Source organism: Syngnathus typhle, linkage group LG14 (assembly GCF_033458585.1).
Source record: "Syngnathus typhle isolate RoL2023-S1 ecotype Sweden linkage group LG14, RoL_Styp_1.0, whole genome shotgun sequence".
Taxonomy (NCBI): Eukaryota; Metazoa; Chordata; class Actinopteri; order Syngnathiformes; family Syngnathidae; genus Syngnathus; species Syngnathus typhle.
Window position 1 is genome coordinate 2,480,914 of NC_083751.1, and position 23,161 is coordinate 2,504,074.

Consider the following 23,161-nt stretch of genomic DNA (forward strand, 5'->3'; position numbering starts at 1 on the left):
CCCTCCCCCAGATCCTCCCCGTGCCCGGTGCAATTACAGCCCCTTGGTTCCTTTTTGTTTCATTCATCAACTGTTTGACAATAGGCAGCAAATAGACATTTAATTAGTCTAAAATGGAGGTTATTACAAGTGAGATGACACAAAACAGACACCAACCCATAAAAAATGTATAAAGAGGAGGTTGTTACACATTTTATTTTCAATCATCATGTCAGATGCTCCTGATTGGCAGAAGGGCCATCAACATGGACGCCAAAGCAGCCCTTATAATGACTGTGAGTCATTCCAATCACTGCTGACAAAAGTCAAGATTCATCCAGCCAGTCAATGGTGTGTAATCAGGCTACTTCAACATAGAAATTAAAGCGTGGGCAAGAATGGCAGTGATGATATAAACCAAACACTTTGCATCATGATCAAGGAAACAATAGCGTGCTCTAAAATTGCTTCCATGTATGAAGTCTTTGTTTTTGTTGTGGAAAACTAACCTTTGCACCTGCTTATCAAAGTGGTGATAATTTGTGGTTATCTTTAGTGTGCTTTTTTATTTCACTGGCATGTACTATTAGTCATTACGGTGGTCAATAAAGTTGGTTTAGTGCAAATAAACCTTCTTCCCAAATAGACAATAACCAGGTGACTCCATTGAGTTTTTTTTTTTTAAATTGTATGATGGCAAATACGAGAGTGCATCAATGACATTCATTGAACAAGATTTGTCTAAGTGTTATCAATTGAGTGTAAATATTTAACCACGATTGTAGTTTCATTTTCTATTTATCATTTACAACAATGATTCACTGCCCTTCCGAATCTGTTGTCTTAGATGTACGTCAGATATTGTGCAGGCATGAAATCCTCTTCTCCCGCAATGGGTTGAGAAAATATATATTTTCCTGACTTGTTTTGGACAATTTTAGAGCATGTTCTCATTATAGGTCAGTTTAGTGGGGTTTTTTTTTTGCTATAGATATTGCATAGCAAAACAGTGCAACATGAAACCACCACTTAGGTTATTGCTGCTTTATGAGAAGGTGTCTGACTTTTGCCCCCCCCCCCTTCCCTAAAAAAGTGAGAAAAAAAGATTTTGTTTTGATGACTACTTTTCCAGAATTTGGCAAATTCATTTGACATTCCTGCTCAGGCAAATGACATCAAGGAATGTGATTTTACTAAAACAATAATGTTTAGGAAAATCAACATCTTATTATATGAGTTGAATTACCTAATTATATTTTCGTCTTATTTGGATATACAATAATAATGGTAATTAATTTGCTTTGATATAGGCTAGAATAAAATAAGTCATCAAATGTATGTATTTTTTTTACAGATTTCTTTGAGGAATTTTCGAGTTAAAAGTATGAATCCTTAGGAATTACGTTCACGTTTAAATATTTTTGTTTAAACAAGAAATTGTTACCTGGTTGTACTGATAATAGAGAAAACAAGTCGCTTTTATTGCTTGTAGTAAATAACAGTTTTTTTTCATTTCTTTTAAATAGTGTAAACAATGAATATTTTCATTAAATTTATATGATTCGTTTTACATAATTCGACTAAACATTTGTCCCACGCGTGCCCTTGAGCCCCTCCAAATCTGCAGGGGGCAGCACCCGCCAATCCACGTCACAGGGAACGTTTCGTTCGCACCTTTGAAACGTCACCCTTGCAATAGAAGAAGAAAGCCCTGTAGCCAGAGAGGAGAGGCTAATGTACGTCCACAACTGTACGCTTAGCAGCACACACCGCGACGACGGCTATGATTGACAGAGTCCGAGGAACTTTCCACGGGCAGGTCATCACTCTCGCACGGTTGTCCCAGCTGAAGTGAAAGAAGAGAAGAACGTAGAGCTGTCTCGACTACTGGAAGGCATGGCGGTGGGCCAGAACGAGCGAGCCCGCTGGACTTCTCGCCATTTTTCGTACAGGAGAACGCTGCCGTATCTGGGACTCTTGAGGATATTATTTATTGCTTTTATCCACATGGCACGGGCGAATAGACAAGGTTTGTATCAAAAAGAAGGGGGGGGGGGGCGGGTTCGCGAAGCTCAAGTGAGCTAGCGTAACTTCCGTGGACATTTTCTTTTAAATCTATTAAGAAGCCAAGAAGTTAAATCAATGCTGACTTTTCAGTTTACCGCAATGACGTCAGCAACCTGTTTTCAATGTTTGTTGACGTGACGCGACGACGCGGTTGTGGCATTTAATAGCTGAGCTGGTTAGCATCGCCGTGCTACCTCCAGGGTAAGTCAGGTGGCCCGGGTTAAAGTTTGTAAACGTGGCCCGGCTTGGATACTGTGCTCGAGAAGTGAAGGCAGAAATGACAGCCGTGTCGTCATATCTGCTCCCGTATCGGGTGTCTGGACTCTTGGCAGGTCATGGTGATCCACAACCAGTGGACAGCTGCCCCCTGTCAGGGCGAGCCCCCCGCCGCCACTTTGCTGCAACTTTTGTTTACCAGAAAACTTCACTAAAGGACACTGACGTTGTGACGTGACTTAAAGAGTACAGAATAACTTCAGTTTCACTTTGTGAAAGGCTGAAGTACACTAAGATGCTTTGTCTTTACTGTAATTCCATTTCATAACCACAAAGACGAGCGTGTACAAAACGTCGTGTCTTAGCAAAGCAAAGCAAATGTTTTGTTTTGACTGACTTTAGTACACACGCCGTGTGACGTGTCACAGACGCCTCCTTTGAAATCAAAGTTTTGATTGTATTGCAAACAAATTACAGTATTATTCAAGATTCAAATTTTCTGTAGGTAACTTTGGTAACCAGGAGTTGGGAGATGTATTTTCCCCCAATTTTGGAATGTACAATTTTAGGGACATTAAATTGAAGAAGGTCCACTGTATTTCTGTACAAGTTTGACGCCACAAACTTGCTCAATTTTAGACAAGGCATTTCTCAAAATGTTGGTCCACTTCTGAATTGTAGAACTTTAGTCATTCAACTATGTTTGCCTTAGGTTCAAGTTCGCAAAAGTTACCTTTATTTGATATCAAACACTAAAGATTTGTGTGGCTTTAGTTGTATTCTTTCTGAGATTTTGTTGAATTTAGAATTGGATTACGACGTAATTAAAGGTGAAACTGATTTTGTTGTAAAGATGAACAATGTAAATCAGTCAAATATTTTGCTTGTAATTCTAGTACCAAAAATAAGTTATTGAATTTATCGTGTATATATTTTAAACTGATTGGTCGATTAATCAGTGATTGTAATTTTATCCTGCCAAATATCGAAATCGGGATTGTCCTTAAATAAATTGGTGGGACACTACTAGAACTCAATTTTTTTGGGCAAAATGACAAACTTAATTTCCAATTTTGTAACTTGTGGCTGTTATATCGAGCCCCGTTTGGCTTGTACTCCAAGGTATTGACCCTTTTTTGTCTTGCGCAATGCCACTGACAATAAGCAAAAAATTTTTTTTTTAAAGAAGGCTTGCGTAAGTCAAAATGTGCTGAAACACATTGTCTGTGGCGCAACCCCAAATAAGCGTGAGGTATCTGTTTCACATAAGCTAATGGAGCTGTGACATGTTTGCACAGAGGGGATTATTTTCAGCCGCGTTAAGCCGCTTTAATTGACAGTTCGCACTCTCGCCTTCACGTGTTGATTCAATATATCCGTTGTGTGTCAGCGTTTGCCTCCGACGATAATAACCACGATCTGCTTTTGTCGGGACGAAAACGCCAACGCGCGATCCCATGTCGACGGGTGTCGGGTGATGCGGGCGAAAAGCCTCGTAAATCCCGAGCGGCATCGCGTTTATCCGCGCTTCACTTAGAAATAACGCCGGCATCAAACGTCGGCGATGTCTGTCAAGGTAATTGTGCGGAACACTTATCTAAATGGTTCATAATGTTGTTTTTGAATTGCAACTTTTGACGAAAGTATTTGTAAAGTCAAACACTTGTTGGGATTTATGCCAAATAACAAACTGATGTTCTCTGTCGAGTTGAGCAAAACGAACCCAAATTAAGGACTGGATGAAAATCCCCTCGCCGTGTGAGCGTTTTTTATCCTTAGTCACAATGATAACAACAGGAAAGAAAGAATAATAAATATTGCAGCAAAGGGGAGGAAGAAAAGGCATTAGGGGGACAATAAGAATACAAAGTATTGGAAAGTATTACAAAAAATGTCTCGCACAGATATTAGACAGGAAACAAAAATATTCTTGGAAGATATTTTGTCATGTTCATCTGCATTTTTTTTTCCTTCCCCACAGCGTTCATTCAGTGTGACAGAGTACTTGAAGTTCTAAATTTCGGTGATGGAGAAACTTTACCGGTAAGCCGTCAGCTAACGCACCATAAATTGAATGCTAATTAAGTTGAGAAAGGATAAAAAGCTGCATGAAGACTGCGAGGCAGACGTGCTCACCACTAGTGCACCGTGCTGTCCATAAAGTTGACGCTGAGATCCCCTTTGCGGGATTCGTCCACGCGTGATCGATAGCAATGTCTTCCGCTGATGTCGTTTTACTGACTGCACCCGTCTTTTTGCAGGCTGACTCCAACATCGATTATGATTTATATCAACGAAGGTACGTAAAAATGTGCGCCACCACATAACATATTTGGAACATTAATTCAGGACTTTGTAAAGTAGCGATTGGACGCGACACTGTGTTTAGTCTAGTGGGCACGAGCAAGGAGACTTGACTACACAGTGTTCTGATCCGTTATGGGTTATCTTCCCCTCACTGTGGGAGAGGAAAAGGTTTTTCTTTTTCTCTGTCTCTCCTTGAAGGGAAAGGAAATATCTCTCACACTGAGGTGCTTGTTAATCATTATCTGCTATGTTGCGGGCGTGCCCTCCACTCGGGAGATTGTTGTCTGCGTGGGCTGCTTGTCTTGTCGCCAGCCCAACTTAAGAATTTGGCACATATTTGGACGGAATATGGGTTGAAGGACAAGTTAAATTTTCTTTCGCTTATTCATTGAGTCATATCCGGAACTCTTGGTTTTGAAAGCATTGCTAAGGCGCGCGTCAAGTGTTTTCATGGCTGTCGAAGCGTTTTGCAAAAAAAAGTCTATGGAGAGAATGAGCAGATGTGGATGGAAGCAAAGGATTGTGGTCTTTTTTTTTTTTTTTGATTGTCCGCTTGAATGCAAAAGCAGAAGCTAGGCAAGGTGCAAGCTCAAAGGGCACAAAAGCAACCACAAAAAAAAAAAAAATGTTCCAAGGCTCAGTCGCACCAAACTCATTGACTTTGCCAGAGGCCTGTGCTCCTCCCTTGAGATGCATTCGAGTAACCCAGTTAACCTGCAACGTGCAGATCATAGTCCTCCTAAAATGCTCCCCCCCCCCCCCCCCCTCCACAACGCCACCGCCCCTCCTTTGAGCACCGGCTTCTCCGATTACTACACGTTAGCTCGGCGGCACCAAGCTCAACGCAATTCACAGCCGTGGTGGCACTTTGTGATTCTTCAGAACCCGATTGAGATCACACACACTTGTCTCGTGTGTTTTTGTGTGCGTGCGCCTCCGGAGGTGGAACATCATCCCATCCCTCGGGAGCGCCGTCAATGGAGAACGCCGCCCCCAGTCATTGTCTGCTGCTAGTAAATGAAACTGATCCGAGTTTGATTGTCTGGCAAGAGTGTGAAGCTGCTGGTTTCCATTGAAGAAAATGATTGATATTTTAAATCAGGCCACCTAATCAAAATGTCTGAGACGCCTTTTTCCTTGCTCGGCCTTTAAGCGCGAGTGATGTTTGCTTTGACGGTTTCACGAGCTAGGATTAGGCAAAAGACCGACAACAAATGTCCTGGTACTTTAGGGCCGCCTGCCGGAAACCCCCGGAGCCAAGTTCGAAACCTACTCCCAATCTTTGGAGGCGGGGCTGCCAGGCTTGTCCACCGAAAAAGAGGTTGGTGTCTACCAAAATCCAAATGGCCATCTTCCAGAACATCTAGCGCAAAAAAGTTGAGAGGCGCAGTGTACTGGAAAGTTGACTTTGAAATTGCTACACTTGTCTAAAATCAGTTTCTCCTTTTGGATGAAGTCTAACGAGTCTATCATAACTATCCCCCTTCTTTGATTAGCCAAAATGGCCATACAGCTTGTTGTTTTAGCAGCCTGTTGTTTAAAAAAAAATAAAATGAAGCGGCAATGAAATGTGCCACACCTCCGTTGATCCCATATTGCCTATGATGGCATTGTCCATCCGAGAGGAACCGACCGGTCTGTTGAAGATCCAACTGTCGCCCAACAGGCTAGGCGAGTTATTGTACCCGCGTCCTCGACGACAGGTAAGCCGCATCCATTGATAGGGCGGTGTTTAGGAGAGTCGCGTGACTTTATTTCCCGTGCGACGAAAGCCCCGTGCGGGTTTTTTTTTTTTTTTTTTTCCAAGACTGCATTGATATGAACGGCTGCTGTTTTCCCCCAATCTTTCCCCGCTCCCGTCACATCTCTCTGTTCCCCAAAACAGCACAGCCCCGCACAGAGGCAGCTGCCGACCCATACGCTTTGAACCTCCAATGTCGGACTTTCTCAAACAGTGAGTTTTCGACTCCCGTCGCATTCACGCACTCAGTCACGATCGCCGGGCGGCTCGGGGACAATCACTAGAAAACGTAGCCTCGTTTCACCTTTGCTCGGCATTGGCACGCCCTTCGTTCTTTGACAGCATGTCACAGACATGCAAATAAGGTCAGTTGGCAAGTTGGCCAGACGTCTCCCTTTTTTGTTTTAATAAACAGCAGTACGAGCGAGTTAAAGATTTGAAATTCCATGAACACATCATCCTAGAAAAAAAATCTTGGTTATCTAATTTAAAAAAAAAAAAAAATGATGTCGCAATTTGGACGGTTGTTCCTATTCCACCAAAGTAGCCTGTCACTAGCTATCGTCACTCCGGCTTACATAAAGTTCAGACAGCCGGTAAATAAGATGACCTAAAATGACTTCAATGACGTGCCACACCCGTTTCTCAACTCTAAATTATGTTGGAGCAAAACAATGTCTATCTCATGGGAAACCAAATTAGGCATTTTGGTTTTCACTCTGACTGGCAATATTGTATGCGTGTTTAATTTGCTCTCAGTCTAATCTTTGTTTTTCTCTCATTGGCAGGCCTGTGGGGATGCCAAAAATGGAAAAAGTTTATTTACATAATCCTAGCCTAGAAGAAATTAGTTTGATATCAATATCAGCGACGACGGCGCATTTTCACGCCTCCTTTTTCCTGAAAGGGGTAAGTATATCTTTGACTTTTTTTTTCTTTTTAATTACTATGTTGCTTCAATCAATGTAGTTTCATCCACAGAAAGTCCCGCCAGGAGGCAACACGTCATTCGACGTCGTGTTCCTCCCGCGAGTCGTCGGGAATGTAGAAAACACTTTATTTATTAATACGTCACATCACGGAACGTTTACATACCAGGTAACCAAAAAGTGCACGGAAAGTTGCGAGTCGTTCATTTGACTTTGCTGATCCTCCCCCCCCAACTCTTCTCTGAAGGTTTTTGGAGTGGGCATTCCAAACCCGTACAGGCTCCGCCCCTTCATTGGGGCTCGAGTCCCAGTAAACAGCAGCTTCTCGCCGCTAATAAACATCCACAATCCCTACAGTGAACCACTCAAGGTAACCAAACTGAGATTTTTTAAAAAAGAAATTTTAATTTAGATATCAATTCCACGGTTATTAAAATGGGTTTGCTTGCTGTGTGCGCGGCCACCTGGAGGTGGTTGAGATGTATTCCAGTGGAGGGGATCTACATCTCGAACTTCCTACGGGCCAACAGGGAGGCACGGGGAAATTATGGGTGCGTCATTTGCACGTTTTGTGGTTGGTATTTTTTAAGTGGTTGTAGCGACACCTTAGAGCGTGTTTGGGTAGCGAAACTGCTTTGATGCCAACTAACCTTCAAAAAGGCTTGCTTGGAATCGGTCCAATTGAAAGTCACAAAACCTGTGGAGCTTTTTGTGAGAATGTGTTTTGTTTTTTTTACGCTGTGCTTACTTACCCCCCTCAGGAGATCCCGCCCTTTGAGACCAAGGCCGTGATGAGAGCCAGCTTCTCGTCCCGAGACGTGGACAACCACACGGCTTTCATTCGAATTAAAACCAACACACCCAATGAAGGCAATGAAGAAAAATATATCATCCTGCCTGTAGAGGTGGAGGTCACATCAGGTGCGCTGTGTTTATTTTTATTTTTTTTTTGCACACGCACCGCATCGAGAGCCTCCATGTTTGACGTTTGTGTGCAGCGCCTGGTATTTACGCCTCCTCAGAGATGCTCCACTTTGGCACGTTGCGCTCACAAGGTACATGTTCTGAATATTTTTGTTCCTCCCCCACCCCACCCATACACTCACGGCACCTTTTTTTCCACCCCCCACCCAGATCGGCCAAAACTGATGGCTTTGTACCTTTTAAATTCGGGATCAAAAGACGTGCCCATCACAGTGGGTTGCCTTTTTTTTTATTTTTATTTGCCTTTGGAACGCACGTGTCCGTAAAGATGCTTTACTGACACGTGTCTTGTCGCACAGAGCATCCGCACATCGCCGCCCAATGATGCCATCACGATAGACTTTAAAGCTATCACTCTCAGAGCGGGAGAGAGCAGATACACCAAAGTAGCAATTATTAGCTTTCACGGTAAGTCCTCTCTGCGTATGCAAAGTATCTGTCTTACTGAACAAATACTTTTGTGCAAAATATTGATTCACCAGTCAACAAAGAACGTTTCCGCTCGCTTGTTTTTTCTCCTTGCCCACGGCAGCCTCCAGGGCCAGGCGATCGGATCAGTTCGTTGGGAAAATCACCGTGAAAGCCAAGGAGAAGAGCTACGCCAAGCTAGAAATTCCCTACCAGGCCGACGTTTTGGAAGGGTAAGTCTTACTTTGCCGTGTGCCGTGTGTGCCGTCGACTTAGTTTCTGTCCTCTCTTCAGCTATCTAGGCTTTGACAACACGGCCACGTTGTTCCACATTGGCGACAGCCCCGTGGACCCGGTTGACCGGTCTATATTCCTCACAAACGCCTTCAACGCTGCCATCCAGATACATACCGTGACGCTGCCCGAAGAGGCCAAAACCATGTTCAGCGTGAGTCCCCGACAAAAGATCCTTAAGAAGAGCAATAATGTGTCTGGGTCAGATTGACACAGAGCAAGTTCAATATTTATTTTTTGAGGGTGATTTTTTTACTAATCAATGAGTCCACTTGACCCACATCTGACTGACATTACCCCAACCCCCCCCCCCTTCACTTCTAGATACAAAACTTCAGCGCACCCACCCTGGTCCCCTCACACGAGTCGCGCTTCATCTTCTCGCTGCTGTTCCAACCGGTCCGGCCGTCCATTCACATCGACAGCAACATGGTGCTCATCACCAACGCATCAAAGTTTCACCTACCTATCAGGGCCTACACGGGCTTTCTGGAGGTACACGTCTCACATACTCTGTATTATTTCTGGATTATTAAAAAATGGAGCCTCGTGTGGCCATTAAAGTGCTAATCAAAAGTGATATTTGTTTTCTGCCCCCCACCAGCCTCATGTGCTGCCGCCCAGCTTGAAGAAGAACATACTGGACTTTGGTGTTCGCAGCGCCACAGACACCAGCAGCATCATATTCGTGGCGGTCAACAGTAACCCTATAGAGGTGAAAGCTCCAACCAATTTTATTCGCCGTGCGACTGATGGGATATTTTCCAACATCTACTTTTTGTGCCGGATGTATTCACGTCAAAGCGTATAAACAAAGTGATTTTGAACCCCCTCAGTTGGAGATACGGTCCTGGCAGGTGACGGGCGTCAGCCTCTCGGTGGAGCTGCTCAAGGCCGAGAAGGGAAACGCAACGTTGGCGTCTAGTCGCCTGAAGGACTTGCAGAACGTGACGGCGTCGCATTACAAAACGGTAAAAGACTTATTTCATTTCAAATACATGGACACGAATTTGCCTGTTGATGTCTCATGTTTTTGGCTCTTTAGGTCATAATAGCATCTGGCTTTTACGCCGCCTTCCGCGTGACACTGGTGGCCAAGTCACTGGAAGGCGCGTATGACGGGGCCATCCACATCACCACAGATTATGAGGTAAAGCACGCCACCTCGACTCACCTGCTCACACTTAACCCGTCATTTGTCCCCCCAGATATTAACCATCCCCGTGAAAGCTCTTATCGCCGTGGGGGAATTAACCAGCTTCCCCAGTCACCTTGTCCTGCCTCAGTCGTTTCCAGTAAGTAAGACGGCGTTTGGATTTGATGATGCTTTCATCTATTTCCTGGGATCACGCAAATGTTTTTATTGTTCTGTTGTAGGGCAAAATTGTACACCAGATTTTCAGTATCCGGAGCTCGTTCTCACAAAAAGTGAAGCTAGAGCAGATTCGCTCGCTGACCGAAGACATTCGCTTTTATTACAAGCGCCTGCGCAGCAACAAGGACGAGCTCGAGCCCAGGCGCAAATCCAAGGTTAGGCGTCATCGCTTTTTGAGTCGCTGTATTTGTTTTTATTGTTCTGCCCATTTATTGCTACTTCCATCTGGGGAAAAAAAAATGGTCGCACCTAACAGATCTCCCATGCCTCTTGGCAGGTTGCAAATATTTATTTCGATGCCAGTTTAGAGTGTGGCGATCACTGCTACGTGGGGCTGCCTTTCGTATTTAAAAGTAAGTGTTGTGACGTCATCGCAGCGCTCACAGCGGGACTCTTGAAAAAATAATAATAATAATGACGTAACCTCTGGATTGACAGCTGAGTCAAAACCTCACGGGATGGCACTGCAGGAGGACAATTGGGACGCCGATGTGGATCTCCACCAGAAACTTCTCAGGCGATGGAACGAGTTGAAAGAGCGCTCGGGCCACATGTGAGCCATTTAACCTTTTTGTCTTGCAAATTAGTGGCTCTGCGGGTGGACAGAACTATTTACAGAGAACTTACAGAATGCTTTTTTTTTTTCCTCCATTCTCTCACCAAATGAAGAGTTGAAGCCATGTTTGAAGTCAACACGGATCTCCAGAAAAATGTCCAGGCTAAAATTACAGCCCAGCTGACCTGGCCCTCGCTGATCAACTCGTCGCGGCACATAACTTTTCCGCTGACAAACACAAACAACTCAACTGTACGTGCCCTGCAAACGCTTTCAGAAAATGTCTTGAGGTCGTTTTAAACGTCTCTTCCGCTGCTCGCGCGTCTTCAGGAAAGAGAGGTAAAGCTGCAGAATCCAGCCGACGTTCCCGTTTACGTTCAGATTCTCCCGCTGGCGCTGCTGCCCAACCCCTCCATCTTTTCCGGAAAGTTGGCAGACAGGTGGGAAGTCACTCGCAACCTTTTAGGGTTTCCCGCCGCTACCTCTGGGTGGCACTCATCTGATACCCAGGAGATTTTCCATCCACATTTTCCATCTTTTTGATTGAAGGTTTTCATTCTGGTTGACGTGTTCACTGCGGCTTGCTTTGTGTCACACTCCTCGTCCGTGTTTTTCAGATGGCAACGAGAAAACCTGTCCAACATCAACATTGACACAAACACGATGGAGTTCCAAGTGCAAAGAAACCAAGTGAGCGCCTGTGAAGATAAGCTCACGCAGTGACCCCGTTTTGTCTCAACTGGCATTTCTGTCCGCTTGCCAGACGACTGCAGTCAAGAGCGTCAACGGCTTTGCGGAGGGTTCCAGTCGACCTTTCGTGTACAACCTGGTCCTGATGCCCGGGGAGGAGAAGTCGTTGAACATCAGATTCACGCCAGTCCGCAACCACAGCGTCTCCTCCTTGCTCATAGTCAGGTAAAGGTCTCAGCTTGCAAACACGAATCTCTCCACCTGATTGTGTTTCTAATCTCTCCTGTCTGGTTTTTCAGGAATAATCTGACTGTGATAGAGACCATCGTCCTGCACGGCCACGGCGCCACCGAAAGCCTCAAAGTCGCAGGGAAGCCTCCGGGCAACGGCGCCTCGTTGAGGTTCAAGATGACGGAAGCGATACTGAGAGATTGCACAGACAGTGGGTTACTAGCAAGTTGTGCAAAAAGTACCAAACCACTCGTATCGAAATCCCCGCTAACTGGACTCTTGTTTGATTTCAGAAAAAAGAACCAGGGATCCAAACTTCACGCTTAAGAAAACATTCCGCGTGGAGAACACGGGTCTGCTCCCCATCACCATCCGCTCGATGGAGATCAACGGGGAAGCCTGCCAAGGATTCGGATTCAAAATCGTCAACTGTCAAGAGTTAATACTTCAACCCAACGCGTGGGAAGACCTCATCATATTGTGAGTGGCGCACCACTCGCAAGTTGCAAAAGATCCAAAATGTATCCCCATCTGATGTTATCCTCCTCCTGCTAGATTTACACCAGACTTCACCGCGTCGCGAGTCATCCGCGAGCTCAAGCTGGTCACGTGCAGCGGCTCGGAGTTCATCTTTGTGATGAACGCCTCGCTGCCATACCACATTTTGGCGACGTGCGCCGAGGCCCTACCCAGGCCCTCCTGGGAGATGGAGCTCTGCCTCATCGTGTCCATCGTCATGAGGTGATGTCGGCACGCGCACTGTGGAAAAAAATCTCCTCGCGACATTCATTCTTCATAATCGTCCTGCAGTTCAATGTTTGTCTTGGTGCTCGGCACGGCCTACTTGGAGGCGCAGAGCATCTGGGAGCCCTTCAAGAGGCACGTAGCCGTCGAGCCCAACTGTTCCTTGGAGACGGGGAGGCCCTTTAATCTCAGAGACATAGTCCAGCTGCACAGTGATTCAAAGTGAGTGACAAAGGAAAAATGTGGATTAAGAACTCTTAATGTGTGACCACGTCCATGTTTTAGTCACACATCTCAGAACTCCAGGGGGTTATACGCGTCCACCAACGGAGCGACGCGCGGAGGCCGACACAGCAACAGCCGGACGTCGTCCGATTCTGACGTCCAAGACAAGCGTTCCAGGATCAGCTTGGGCCGCCCGTCTATGTCGACGCCAGCCTCTTCCTCCGCGCATCTGCCCAAAGGGGGGAGCGGCACCTCGGTCCAGGAAGGAGCCTCCCCATCTTCCGACTGCCAGCTCGCCAACCGCAAAGCTCGCAGCCCCAAACCGGAGCCAAGTTTAGCTGCGTCCGCGTCGCCGCCGCAAAGGAGCACCGCCACCTTTGACACGGAATACACCAACCTGGTCAACACCATGGACACAGATCGCCAGCGCCCAGACTCTCTCGTTGAAACGCTACAGGACCAGAGTTCTCAGTCTCTTCTCAACAAAGGTGCTTTGTTTTTACTGTCCCCAACGTAGGCTTAGTCGGAATATTATGACATTAAAATCAGAGTCCGGTTGCAATTTTGGAAAAAGTAATCGGGCGCTTTGGTTTCTCCAGCATTGGAATCCAAAGGGAAACTCCGGGGCAAAACAAAAGTGCAGCGGAAGAAAGAAGAGAGAGTCAAGAAATCAACAGTCAAAACCCCGGGCGATGAGCTAAAGGACAACTTGGCCGACAACGACGACAGCTCCTCCACCACCACGGAAACATCAAACCCAGACATGGAGAGCAGTGTCAAAGAGGTAACAAAAAAAAAAAATCTCCTTGGCACATTTTGAGCATGCACAATGTTATCAATGAAACCCGAGTGGCTTTCTCACCAGGAACCACTGAAAAAGAAAGGAAGGACAGGCAGTCAGCCAAAAGAAGAAAAAGAAGGTACAAGTTTCCTCGTGAAACAGAAACCCAAGAAGCATGGAGCTTCGAAAAAGGAAGTCCCAGTTGAAAAAGCCAGGTCAGTGTTGTATCGCTGGATGTAGTTGCTAGACTGTTAACTGCTCCGAAGAGACCAAGAAACACATTTCAGGGAGTCAAAGGTCATGACAACGACTTGTATCGGCAGTTCCCTGGAGTTGCCGTACTTGCCGCCGCAGGAGAACAAACAGCGCAAGTCCTCCACGTCCAAACCGCCCCAACCCGTCAGCAGCCCCCCTAAGACAAAACCGCCACAAAGTCCTCAACGTGAGTCCTCTCCGAGCGTGATCTCGTCTTACGATGTTATCATCTTCAAGTCGTTTGACACCCCCCCCCCCCCCCCCCTCCACAGTCGAACCCAAGCAGGAGGACGGTCGATCTCAGCTGCTCAAGCTACTGTCCGACTCGGTTCAGGAGCCCGGACACAGCAGCGGCTCCGAGGGCGAGAAAGAGTTTGCGGCCCCCGAGTGGGACATCCCCATCTGCAAAAACAGCGTCCGTAAGTACCCCTTCGGAGCGCTCAACTTTTTTGGGCTCGCGATTCTGTGTAATTGAGATGTTTAAACGAGCGGTGTTCTACGTCTCGTTGAATGCGTAGAAGCAGACAGCCTGCAGCAGATCTCCCTGCAGACGTTAAACGCGGACCCCTTCCTCAAGCGATCGTCCACGGCGAGACCTTGCTCACCTCCGCCCATCTCCCCCAGTCTGCTGACGCGCGGCAGTTACAGCAGCGTCCTCAACAGCAACAGCGACGTGAACCACAATAAAGCTCCAGGAAGCAAAGCTTCCTGCACCACGCCGCTCACCGGCAAGAACGGAACCCCCACCTTTGCCGCTGTTGCCGGTGGTTACGACAAGAGTCCAGGTAAGAGTATGGGATGGCTTTGTGCGTGCACCACAGGGAGTTGAAAGTTCTTCTGTGGCTTCAGGTGGTTCTGGACCGGGCAGGCTCGAAGGCCATTCAAGGAGTCTGGCACACACGATGTCAGGAGAGAGTGACAGTTCAGACAGGTACTCACGACAGTAATAACAAATATGCAAAAAATCCCAAAATGTATGTTTTTTTTTTTGTGTTGCAGCTCAGGGTTGTGGAGTGCCATCGACACAGCCAGCAGTCCGAACTTCAATTCCACCAACTCCTTCTCTGCTTTTGGGCCTAACAACTCCTTCAACCTGACAGGAGGTAAATATATTGCTAAGAAAATTAATCAGTAATAAGAATCATTTTTTTTTTAGAGTTAAGTGTTTACAGGAAAGTATTTTTTTATAAAGAAAACTTTGTTTCTCAGTTTTCAGCGGAATGGGCCTCCAGAAGCCATCGGAGCCTCAACTGAGTTGGCCCGACTTCACCACGGTGCCATCGTCCATCTGGGACATACCTAGCCCGGACCCCCTGCACTCCTGGCCCAGCAGCTCCAGCTCGCCCACCGTGCCCACCTCAGTAAGACGCTTCTTGTCCGCTGCTGTCACGCAGTAAGTTCATTTTTGTTTTTCTTTTGGGGTGTTTGCATCTCAGTCACTCCTGGGGAGCAGCCACAACCCGTGGTCCGCCAGCGCCGCCTTCGGCAACTCCATTTGGTCGGCGAGCACCGAGTCGTCGCTGCACCCCTACTCCCCCGCCGCCAATCCGCCCACCATGACGGACCCCCTGGAGCCGCCGCCGCCGCCCCCGGCCGACATAAGCCGCACGTACAACCCATGGAGCATGTGGCGGCCCACGCTCAGCCGGCGCAGCTCCGAGCCCTGGCCCAGTTCCTCGGAGGACAACAATTAAAAACGGCACTTAAAGGCGACCAGCCGATCAGAATTTTTTCTCAAATGTGACGGGAAGGATTTAAATGATTCACCTTCCTTTTTGTGTTGGATTTCCCACTGCTTTTTATTCATGGGGGCTGACACTTTTATTTCTTTTAACAGAGGCGCAGCTCCTCTGCCCCTCTAAAATGAGATGTGACGGGCTGGTACTGAATTTCAGTATTAAAAAAAGGAACATTTTTCAGAGTTTTATTACAATTGGTTTAAACGGACTTTCAGTCAAGCGCACTAATTTGACAGCAACCTTGACTACGAATGGACATTTCAAGAAATGTTTTCCCCCGTTTTAAAAGTCCAAAAAGTACTTCAGTTTGAATTATACCAGGCCTCTATTTGTCACCAAATTCCAATAAAGGATTTCAGCACAATTTTGTGCATTATTTTTTTTGCTGTCATATGTCTTGAATGAACTTAGATGTCCAAGTTGAAGGTACATTTACTGTTTTTTAAACTGTATTATTCTGCCCCTTGGTGGCAAAGGTACACAAAAGTACCACCACAATATCAAAAAAGCAAAAATGACTTGTTTTTATACAGTACGGTATTGACATTTTCTTCTAATGTATTGATTATTAGTTGAATTAATCAGGGTGTTTATTTTCCAGCGTCCCTGAGGGATGCCCGACCGACATGAGAAGCATCTGCGCCAACTTGTCCTTGTGGCATTTAGTGAATACGGTCACGCTGTGCTGCTTGTTGAGCTTCCCCACACGGTCCAGCACCATCATGCCGCGACACACGGTGCCCTGTAGCTCCACACGCACCGGACAGCGCACACACTCAGCCACCACGTCGGCGTCCACGCAGGCCGCCACCGCGTACGAGTCATAGGAGACGAAGCCTGGCTCGAAGTAACCGCCACGCTGCTTGCTTCGGATCTCCGGGGAGAAGGCCCAGCAGCGGGATGTGATGGTCTTCATAAAGCGGGACGCTGCTGTGTCCTGGCTCGTCAGCTCCTCAAAGAATTCCTTCATGAAAGAAAATAACTCGGGCGAGTCATTAATGGGTGAGGCAATATTTGTATTTTTCTCAAATTATTTCGTCGGGACTAATTTTTGTAAGAGCCAACAAATTGATTTTTTAAGACTAGCACGTCTTACCCACGACAAAAAGTTCTTGCAGGCGTATTCATACGTCGCCAAGTAGGTTGGGCATAAGTACTCCTCGAGAACCACGTAAGCAGCTTCAGGGTCCATGGCGAAGTTGAACTCTGCACACAGGGACATGTTTCCTTTGCCTGCATTCATTCACACAGAAACACACAAAAAAATGAATTTATGGCTCCCTGGTCCACAAGTCCAGTATTGACGTTTTAGGGTGCTTTCAGGACATCGGACATGTTTTATCATGTTTGTTTGGTAGGTAGATGAGACAGCCTGGTTTTATTTTTCCTCACCACCATTGTTGATCAACCTGTAGGGACAACTAGGTGAGTCCTGTTGAAGAAGGCCCTTGAATATTGAATTACCTTCCATGTTGCCGCCCATGATATAAAGTTCTTTCAGCTTTCCAGGGAAGCTTGGGTCCATCTTAACAGCCAGCGCCAGGTTGGTGAGGGGACCCAGGGCCACCAGTGTCACCTGCGGCCGCCAAGCCACACTTGATGCCAATAACTGAGGTCAAAGACGGGCTGCACATACTCACCTGTTTGGGATTCTCGGCCACCAGGCGAAGCATGGCGTTCACCGCGTGTTCCTTCTGGATTTTCTCCTCCCATCGTGGGTCTCTATTCTCCAAAACGTCCCCGAGGCCATCTGTGCCAAAGTGGTCATGTGCGGAGGCGGTGGTTCCGAGCAAGGGCCCGGCGGAGCCTCGGAACACCGGGATCTCCTGGGTGAAAAACTGCATGAGGGTGACAAGAACTTGTGAGATGTTCCAAGACATTTCCCCGCCAACCACCCAAACCAGCTATTCTTGACAACCACCTCCCAAATAACCAAACTATAAACTGTGAATGGTTAAATGCATGCATGACTGTGCACTTTGCAACCTTTCTTTAAAATGTTTTTTTCTGCAGCCATCCATAAATCCAGTATAAATCCGATTTTACCTGCTCGCGCTGCGCCACTTCAAACACCTTCAATACATTCTGGCACACGTCGTCCACGGATGCGTTGCCAAATACGCAGGTGGCTGCCAGGACGCGGACGTGCGTTGCTGCCAATGCCACTAGGATGGCCTGGGCGTCGTCGATTCCGCAGTCCGTGTCGATGACGAGAAGTTTCTGGGACATCTTTGCTTAAATATGAAGTGTCACTTTCCAAGCGGAGAAGTCCCACTTTTCCGAGTGGAGTTTGAACTTTCCACAGGAGGCGAGACCGCAGTCGCGTTTGATTGGCTCGTAGTGGCAGAATCATTCAAATGAGTGGAATATGGCAGAGCTATTAAATCCTCAAAATGTTACTAAATACTTCAAAAACAAACGTGCTATTAATAACTTAGTCCGTTAACCTTAATCACCGCGTGGGTGTATTTGTAATACAGTCCTTTCTTTGGTTAAAATCTTGAAGACCCCTATTTCCGATAATGGTTCTTTCCGGTTCGGCTAATCCGGAAGTAAACCGCATCGAGCGTTAATTGACGACTTGACGTCTAAGCAAGCTAATGCTAAGATGCTAATCTTATCACAGCTCTTTTAAAAAAATTAAACGCTAAAAAGTAACCTTATGAGAGTACTATTTATAGCGAACGTAGCAAAGCTCCTGCACCTGCTTTCCAAACTGATGTATAGCCTGCTGCCTTCATCGAATCCTCAGGTAAAATGGGGTCCTTTGTAGTTGTGTTCCTATGAATATTGTTTTTTTTTGTATTTATTGCACAGCGTAAGTCTCGCTCAATGGAATGTACGATATATGCTAACATTGCAGTTGAATATAAGGAAACGATGTTGAAGTGCATTGCCCATAATTGTTGATTTTCTTTCTTGGCAAAACAATGTTTAGGAAATTTTTACCAAAAGGAATCTGAAAAAATAACTCAATTGCTTCTCAGGAGAAGTGAGTCATCCATGTTAAACACGTCAGAAGCTGCGGTGGGTGTGTCAGAAGCGGCAAGTATGCAAAGACAGACTGTGGCCAGGGAAGAAGAGGACCGCCGCCTACTTGGCTCCCTGGCCTGGGACGCCTCTGCTGGCATAAGCCGGCGGGCGTCCAGTGGCGAGCTCCAGCTGCCCCGCGCCTTCCCGGTCACGCACTCCCGGGAGAAGTTCTACACTGTTTGTTCCGACTACGCACTGCTCAACCGGGCGGTGAGAAAGCAAGACGACGGGGACAATGGCGCCCGAGACTTCCAGTCAGCGGAGGCCTGCGTGGTTTCCGACAGCGATTGCGACATGGAAGATCTGACGGGCGGCGTGGATGCCAAGACTACGCTGGCGTGGGAGATCGACACCACTGACTTCAAGGCGGTTCTCACGCGCAAAATCAGGAAGGGTAAGATGACAGAAAAAGTCATTATTGCTACATTTGACTATTTTACATCACATTTGATTTATTTGATCAATTTGGTTTTTGTATTCCTCTCAAGGCGTGATGAAGTGCAGCAGCAAGAAAATGAAGTCAGACCGAGCTAGCCGGAACCTTCAGGACATGCTGCCTCACCCCACGCTGGAAGATGTCAAGCAGAGGAAAGTTCTCGACCTCCGAAGATGGTGACTTCATCCATATTGTATACCGGGGTTTATATACAGTGGCGCCTTGCTATTAAATGCACAAATGCTATTAAAATAGGCCAAGGGTGTCTTTTATAAGTGTTTTGTTTTGTTGCCAGGTATTGCATTAGCCGGCCTCAGTACAAGACGTCGTGCGGGATCTCGTCGCTGGTGTCCTGCTGGAACTTCCTGTATAGCACATTAGGCGCAGGAAGGTGAAGCCCACTGCCGTCCGCTTCTTGGCGTCGTCACGCACAAAATGTCGCCTGGTGACTTTGCCTTTCCTTGCCAGTCTGCCGCCCATCTCCCAGGAGGAGGCGCTCCACATCTTGGGCTACCAGCCGCCCTTCGATGACATCAAGTTCGGGCCCTTCACGGGCAACGCCACCCTCATGCGGTAAGCGGGCATAACAGACTTGTAATAAGTGCCACAAGATGGCGACACTTGGCTCTTTCGCCCCCTCCCAAGGTGGTTCCGGCAAATCAACGACCACTTCCACGTGCGAGGCTGCTCGTACATCCTGTACAAGCCGCACGGGAAACACAAGACTGCGGGAGAGACGGCGGAGGGAGCCTTGGCCAAGCTGATGCTGGGTCTGAGGGACGACACCATGGCTTACGTCTACCACTGCCAGAACCATTACTGCTGCCCCCTCGGATTTGAGGCCACGCCCCTCAAAGCAGCCAAGGCATATCGGTAAGGAAATGACCATCCATTACATTAAGCTACATTCCGGTCACTTTTTTTTTTTTTGAATATTCCAATAAAATATGGTCGTTGTGTTGCACTTGCCAGGGGTCCTCTGCCCACCAACGAGACGGAACACTGGATCCTGATCGGAGAACCCAGCAGGAAGCACGCAGCCATCCACTGTAAAAAGTAAGCCTCTGTGCTCCTCCCACTTCCATTTGGCTCTTCACCGAGACAGCTTCTCGCGCAGGTGGGCGGATATAGTCACCGACCTCAACACCCAGAATCCGGAATATTTGGACATCCGCCACATGGAGAAGGGCATCCAGAGGCGCGCCACCAAAAAAGTATACGACTTTCTGACATCAGTGAGTGCAGCGTTTTGCAAATAGATTGATGACCCCACACGGTGGGTTCACAGGTGGGTGGCAACCTGCACTGCATCATGGCCTTCCAGCGGGTCAACTGGCAGAAACTGGGCCCCTGGGCCCTCAACCTGGAAAACCTGCGGAATGCGGGCAGTGAGGCTGAGGAAACTAAGCGCCTTGCTCAGCTGGGACGCTCGCAAAGCACGGGCAGCCAGAAGGACGCCCCCTGGTGGCGCGTGTCCAACACAGCAGATAACAAACAGAAGAGCTTGCCTGACAGCGACGGGGACAATGGCGACTGAACACGAGGACAACAAACGTGAGGGCTGACGAACTGATGGCTAAAACGATTTCCTCTGGCAAAGAAATACACATTTGGAAGTTCATGAACACGAATGACATCGAATTCATACATAACAAATGCTAGTTACATGCAGAGCTTAATTTATTCTTTGTACAAACCAGATAGATGTCACGCCCAAAACAGTTTGCGTTTCCCGATTAATTAAAAACGATACATTTGAAATGATGTTTTTAGTGTTAGATTTCCAAGTCCGCTTCCTTCTCCATTGGGTGTAAGTGTCGTCTCAGCTCGCCAATTTCTTCTGGACGAATGCGGCAGCAACCACCTGACCGGACAGAAACATTTTAACGATGTGAGATGTCAAATTTCATCCAGTTCTGTGGTGAAAAAGTTTTTTCTTATGTAGTGATTTGATAGTGAAGTCAGTGTGTAAATAAACATTCTATATAACAATTTTACAGTTAGGCTGTATATTTTTATTACATCTTCACATTGAGGACAAAAATAACATATGAAGACCTCCAACGTAAAATGGCTTTATTCAGATGTGTAATTTCCGAAGTAAAAATTGTAACCTTACCGATCAAAGCAGCCCCTTGCTTGATCCAAGTGTCACTTAGAGCCGGTAAAGTAGCTGACGTTTTCCCTGAGCTGTGCCATCTTAAACAAAACGTACAAATCCAAAATTGACTTGACAAATTAAGGCTGCGTCTACTTTTTAATGTCAACCAGTGGCTGTTGTCAACTCACCCCCGCTGAGCATCCCAGTCCTCGCCGCTGTTGGGGTACACCACCCATTTCAGATCGGGGCCCCTCAAGGCCGCGACGGAATCCAGTAGAGGTTCCACCAACTCCGGAGGGCAACAGTTGACCCCGACAGCAAGCACCTGCGTGGACCTGCTCGCCACACGGATGCCGTCTAGCAGCGGGCTGCCGTCTGACAGATGCGCCCCGTCCTGACAGGAAGGTGGATTAATTTGGTTGACCCAATCGCGGTGATTAGTCTCATTACCTTGCAAGAGAAAGAAATCCAGGCGTTGCAGTTTGGGAATTCCCGAAGCAGCTCGGCCAATGCCGCCGCCTCTTTGATGCTTGGGATGGTCTCCAAAGCGAGGACGTCTGCTCCCGCTGCTGCTAAACATTCCAGCTGAGGCCGATGCCAAGCTTTCAACTCCTTGGAATGCGGGGGATCAAGTTTAAAGATCTTCCTGTCGTCATCGAGTAAGGTAAGCCATTTTTTAAGGCAGTTTACATCGGTTGTTAGAAACCATTCAAATTAATTTGAATTTGTTTTTCATACTGTCTGTATATCCATAGAACAATCATGACTACAATGTTCTAAAATTGATCAAATGACCTTTTTACAAGTCATGATTTTCATTTGATATGAGGATGTGAGTAATCTTTAATAGGAGAATAACATGGGGCCAAGAATGAAGCCTTGAGGGACACCACAGCTTTTTTTTTTCCTATGCATCTCACCTCTACGCTCATTTTATCAGCGTATTTTCCACTGTACTCAGAGCCGTCACAAAGAAAGGCGCCGTAGGGTCCCACGGATGCCGCCACAGCCCTTGCCCGCTTTCCAGAACCAAAAGTCATCGCTGCGTCTACAGCAAGATGAAGCCCGGACGCCATCAATTCCCTGGCGGTATCTAAGCTGACTCCCAAGTGTTGGACGAAGCCTTGGATGCTAGCTTGGTAAGTAGCAGTGGTGATTACATCTGCACCGTTCAGGAGGAAGCTGATGACGCATCACGTAGATGTCAACCAGTAGCAGAGTAATGCAGATGTATTCACGCTTAGACATACCTGTGATGAGCAGCTTTGATGGCTTGGGGGTTGGTGTGCAATAGCCTGGCACTCCATAATGGATCTCCCTAGACAATGGGGCAAAAGTCCAGCTGTCATGTTTGTTATTTACTTTACATCTGCATTGTCACAATGAGTGGCAAAGAAAAATCTTAATTAATACACAATTTAAATTGGTCATTTTTAATCTTTTCCACAAATTTGATAAAACAAATATTTAAAACAGAGGAAATTAAGTTATTTAATTATTTTCCCAGTTATTGTAGTACTTGTAAATGACCATCCAAGTAGTACTTTGGTATATTGTACCTGTAAATGTGCACCTTGTGCCTCCAATTCTGTTGCTAATCCGCCGTCCAAGAGCAAAACTCTCTCATGGTCATCTCTCAGTCGAGCACGTAAATTCATTAAAAACAACGTTTACGTGAATCAAAAAATGTATAAAGTAGTTTCTGTTTTCTGTCAATGTTGTGCTTCCGGGTTCAATAGGTTCAAGTGTTGCGTTTAAAGTCACTTGAACATTTAACAACCCGGAGCATGATGACTTTTGCAGGACCACAGAATCCCCACTAGATGTCGCTTTAAGATTTTCTGTGTCTTAAAACATTTCCAAATAGAAAGTACATAAAGCAGTTTTATTTTTATTCAATCCCACTTGCAATTTCCCGTTTTACCAACGTCTTACCAACCTTACAAACTCCCCGGTAAAAGTAATTCACTCACCTATTCGACTGATCAATAACATATTTCAAGTTAAAGGGCGGACACTATACTGAGCTGGTGTTGTTATGGTGAGCTATTGTATTTGGTGATCCACTTG

At 46.6% G+C, this 23,161-nt stretch overlaps 4 protein-coding genes across 7 annotated transcripts; 2 read left to right on the forward strand and 2 right to left on the reverse strand.

Annotated features, from left to right (window-relative positions):
* Positions 1-1,663: 1,663 nt before the first annotated feature.
* tmem131 (transmembrane protein 131) lies at positions 1,664-15,885 on the forward strand. 3 transcript variants are annotated; one of them, XM_061297069.1, is made up of 41 exons: positions 1,664-2,008; positions 4,244-4,305; positions 4,524-4,561; positions 5,801-5,890; positions 6,455-6,523; positions 7,099-7,219; positions 7,280-7,408; positions 7,487-7,609; positions 7,710-7,790; positions 8,001-8,160; positions 8,238-8,294; positions 8,374-8,435; positions 8,523-8,631; positions 8,756-8,864; positions 8,926-9,079; positions 9,250-9,420; positions 9,530-9,640; positions 9,762-9,896; positions 9,971-10,075; positions 10,134-10,220; positions 10,303-10,455; positions 10,578-10,653; positions 10,739-10,853; positions 10,970-11,108; positions 11,187-11,296; positions 11,474-11,546; positions 11,620-11,771; positions 11,846-11,988; positions 12,071-12,257; positions 12,333-12,518; positions 12,588-12,743; positions 12,807-13,234; positions 13,346-13,530; positions 13,612-13,742; positions 13,851-13,969; positions 14,055-14,201; positions 14,301-14,567; positions 14,632-14,713; positions 14,782-14,885; positions 14,992-15,143; positions 15,219-15,885. In XM_061297069.1, the coding sequence occupies exons 1-41, from the start codon at positions 1,876-1,878 to the stop codon at positions 15,474-15,476; spliced, it is 5,469 nt and encodes a 1,822-aa protein (XP_061153053.1). In that variant the 5' UTR covers positions 1,664-1,875; the 3' UTR covers positions 15,477-15,885. The 3 variants fall into 3 exon arrangements, with proteins under 3 accessions (XP_061153053.1, XP_061153054.1, XP_061153055.1); XM_061297070.1 differs by lacking the exon at positions 7,710-7,790; XM_061297071.1 differs by lacking the exon at positions 5,801-5,890.
* Positions 15,693-18,085, reverse strand: si:ch211-201h21.5 (uncharacterized protein LOC555526 homolog). Of its 2 annotated transcripts, none has more exons than XM_061297142.1 (5): positions 17,568-18,085; positions 17,162-17,347; positions 16,986-17,097; positions 16,618-16,754; positions 15,693-16,485 (listed from the first exon to the last, which is right to left on the reverse strand). In XM_061297142.1, exons 1-5 carry the CDS (start codon positions 17,748-17,750, stop codon positions 16,099-16,101), a joined length of 1,005 nt encoding a protein of 334 aa, XP_061153126.1. In that variant the 5' UTR covers positions 17,751-18,085; the 3' UTR covers positions 15,693-16,098. The 2 variants fall into 2 exon arrangements, with proteins under 2 accessions (XP_061153126.1, XP_061153125.1); XM_061297141.1 differs by having other exon boundaries at positions 17,162-17,359.
* LOC133166822 (basic immunoglobulin-like variable motif-containing protein) lies at positions 18,043-20,987 on the forward strand. Its single transcript, XM_061297128.1, has 9 exons — positions 18,043-18,273; positions 18,509-18,948; positions 19,043-19,166; positions 19,286-19,381; positions 19,459-19,563; positions 19,636-19,863; positions 19,963-20,046; positions 20,108-20,204; positions 20,279-20,987. The coding sequence occupies exons 2-9, from the start codon at positions 18,525-18,527 to the stop codon at positions 20,525-20,527; spliced, it is 1,407 nt and encodes a 468-aa protein (XP_061153112.1). The 5' UTR covers positions 18,043-18,273; positions 18,509-18,524; the 3' UTR covers positions 20,528-20,987.
* On the reverse strand, positions 20,653-22,853 carry zgc:172121 (uncharacterized protein LOC337599 homolog). Its single transcript, XM_061297147.1, has 7 exons — positions 22,651-22,853; positions 22,342-22,409; positions 22,012-22,273; positions 21,542-21,703; positions 21,280-21,485; positions 21,110-21,189; positions 20,653-20,854 (listed from the first exon to the last, which is right to left on the reverse strand). The coding sequence occupies exons 1-7, from the start codon at positions 22,747-22,749 to the stop codon at positions 20,766-20,768; spliced, it is 966 nt and encodes a 321-aa protein (XP_061153131.1). The 5' UTR covers positions 22,750-22,853; the 3' UTR covers positions 20,653-20,765.
* Between the last annotated feature and the right edge of the window lie 308 nt (positions 22,854-23,161).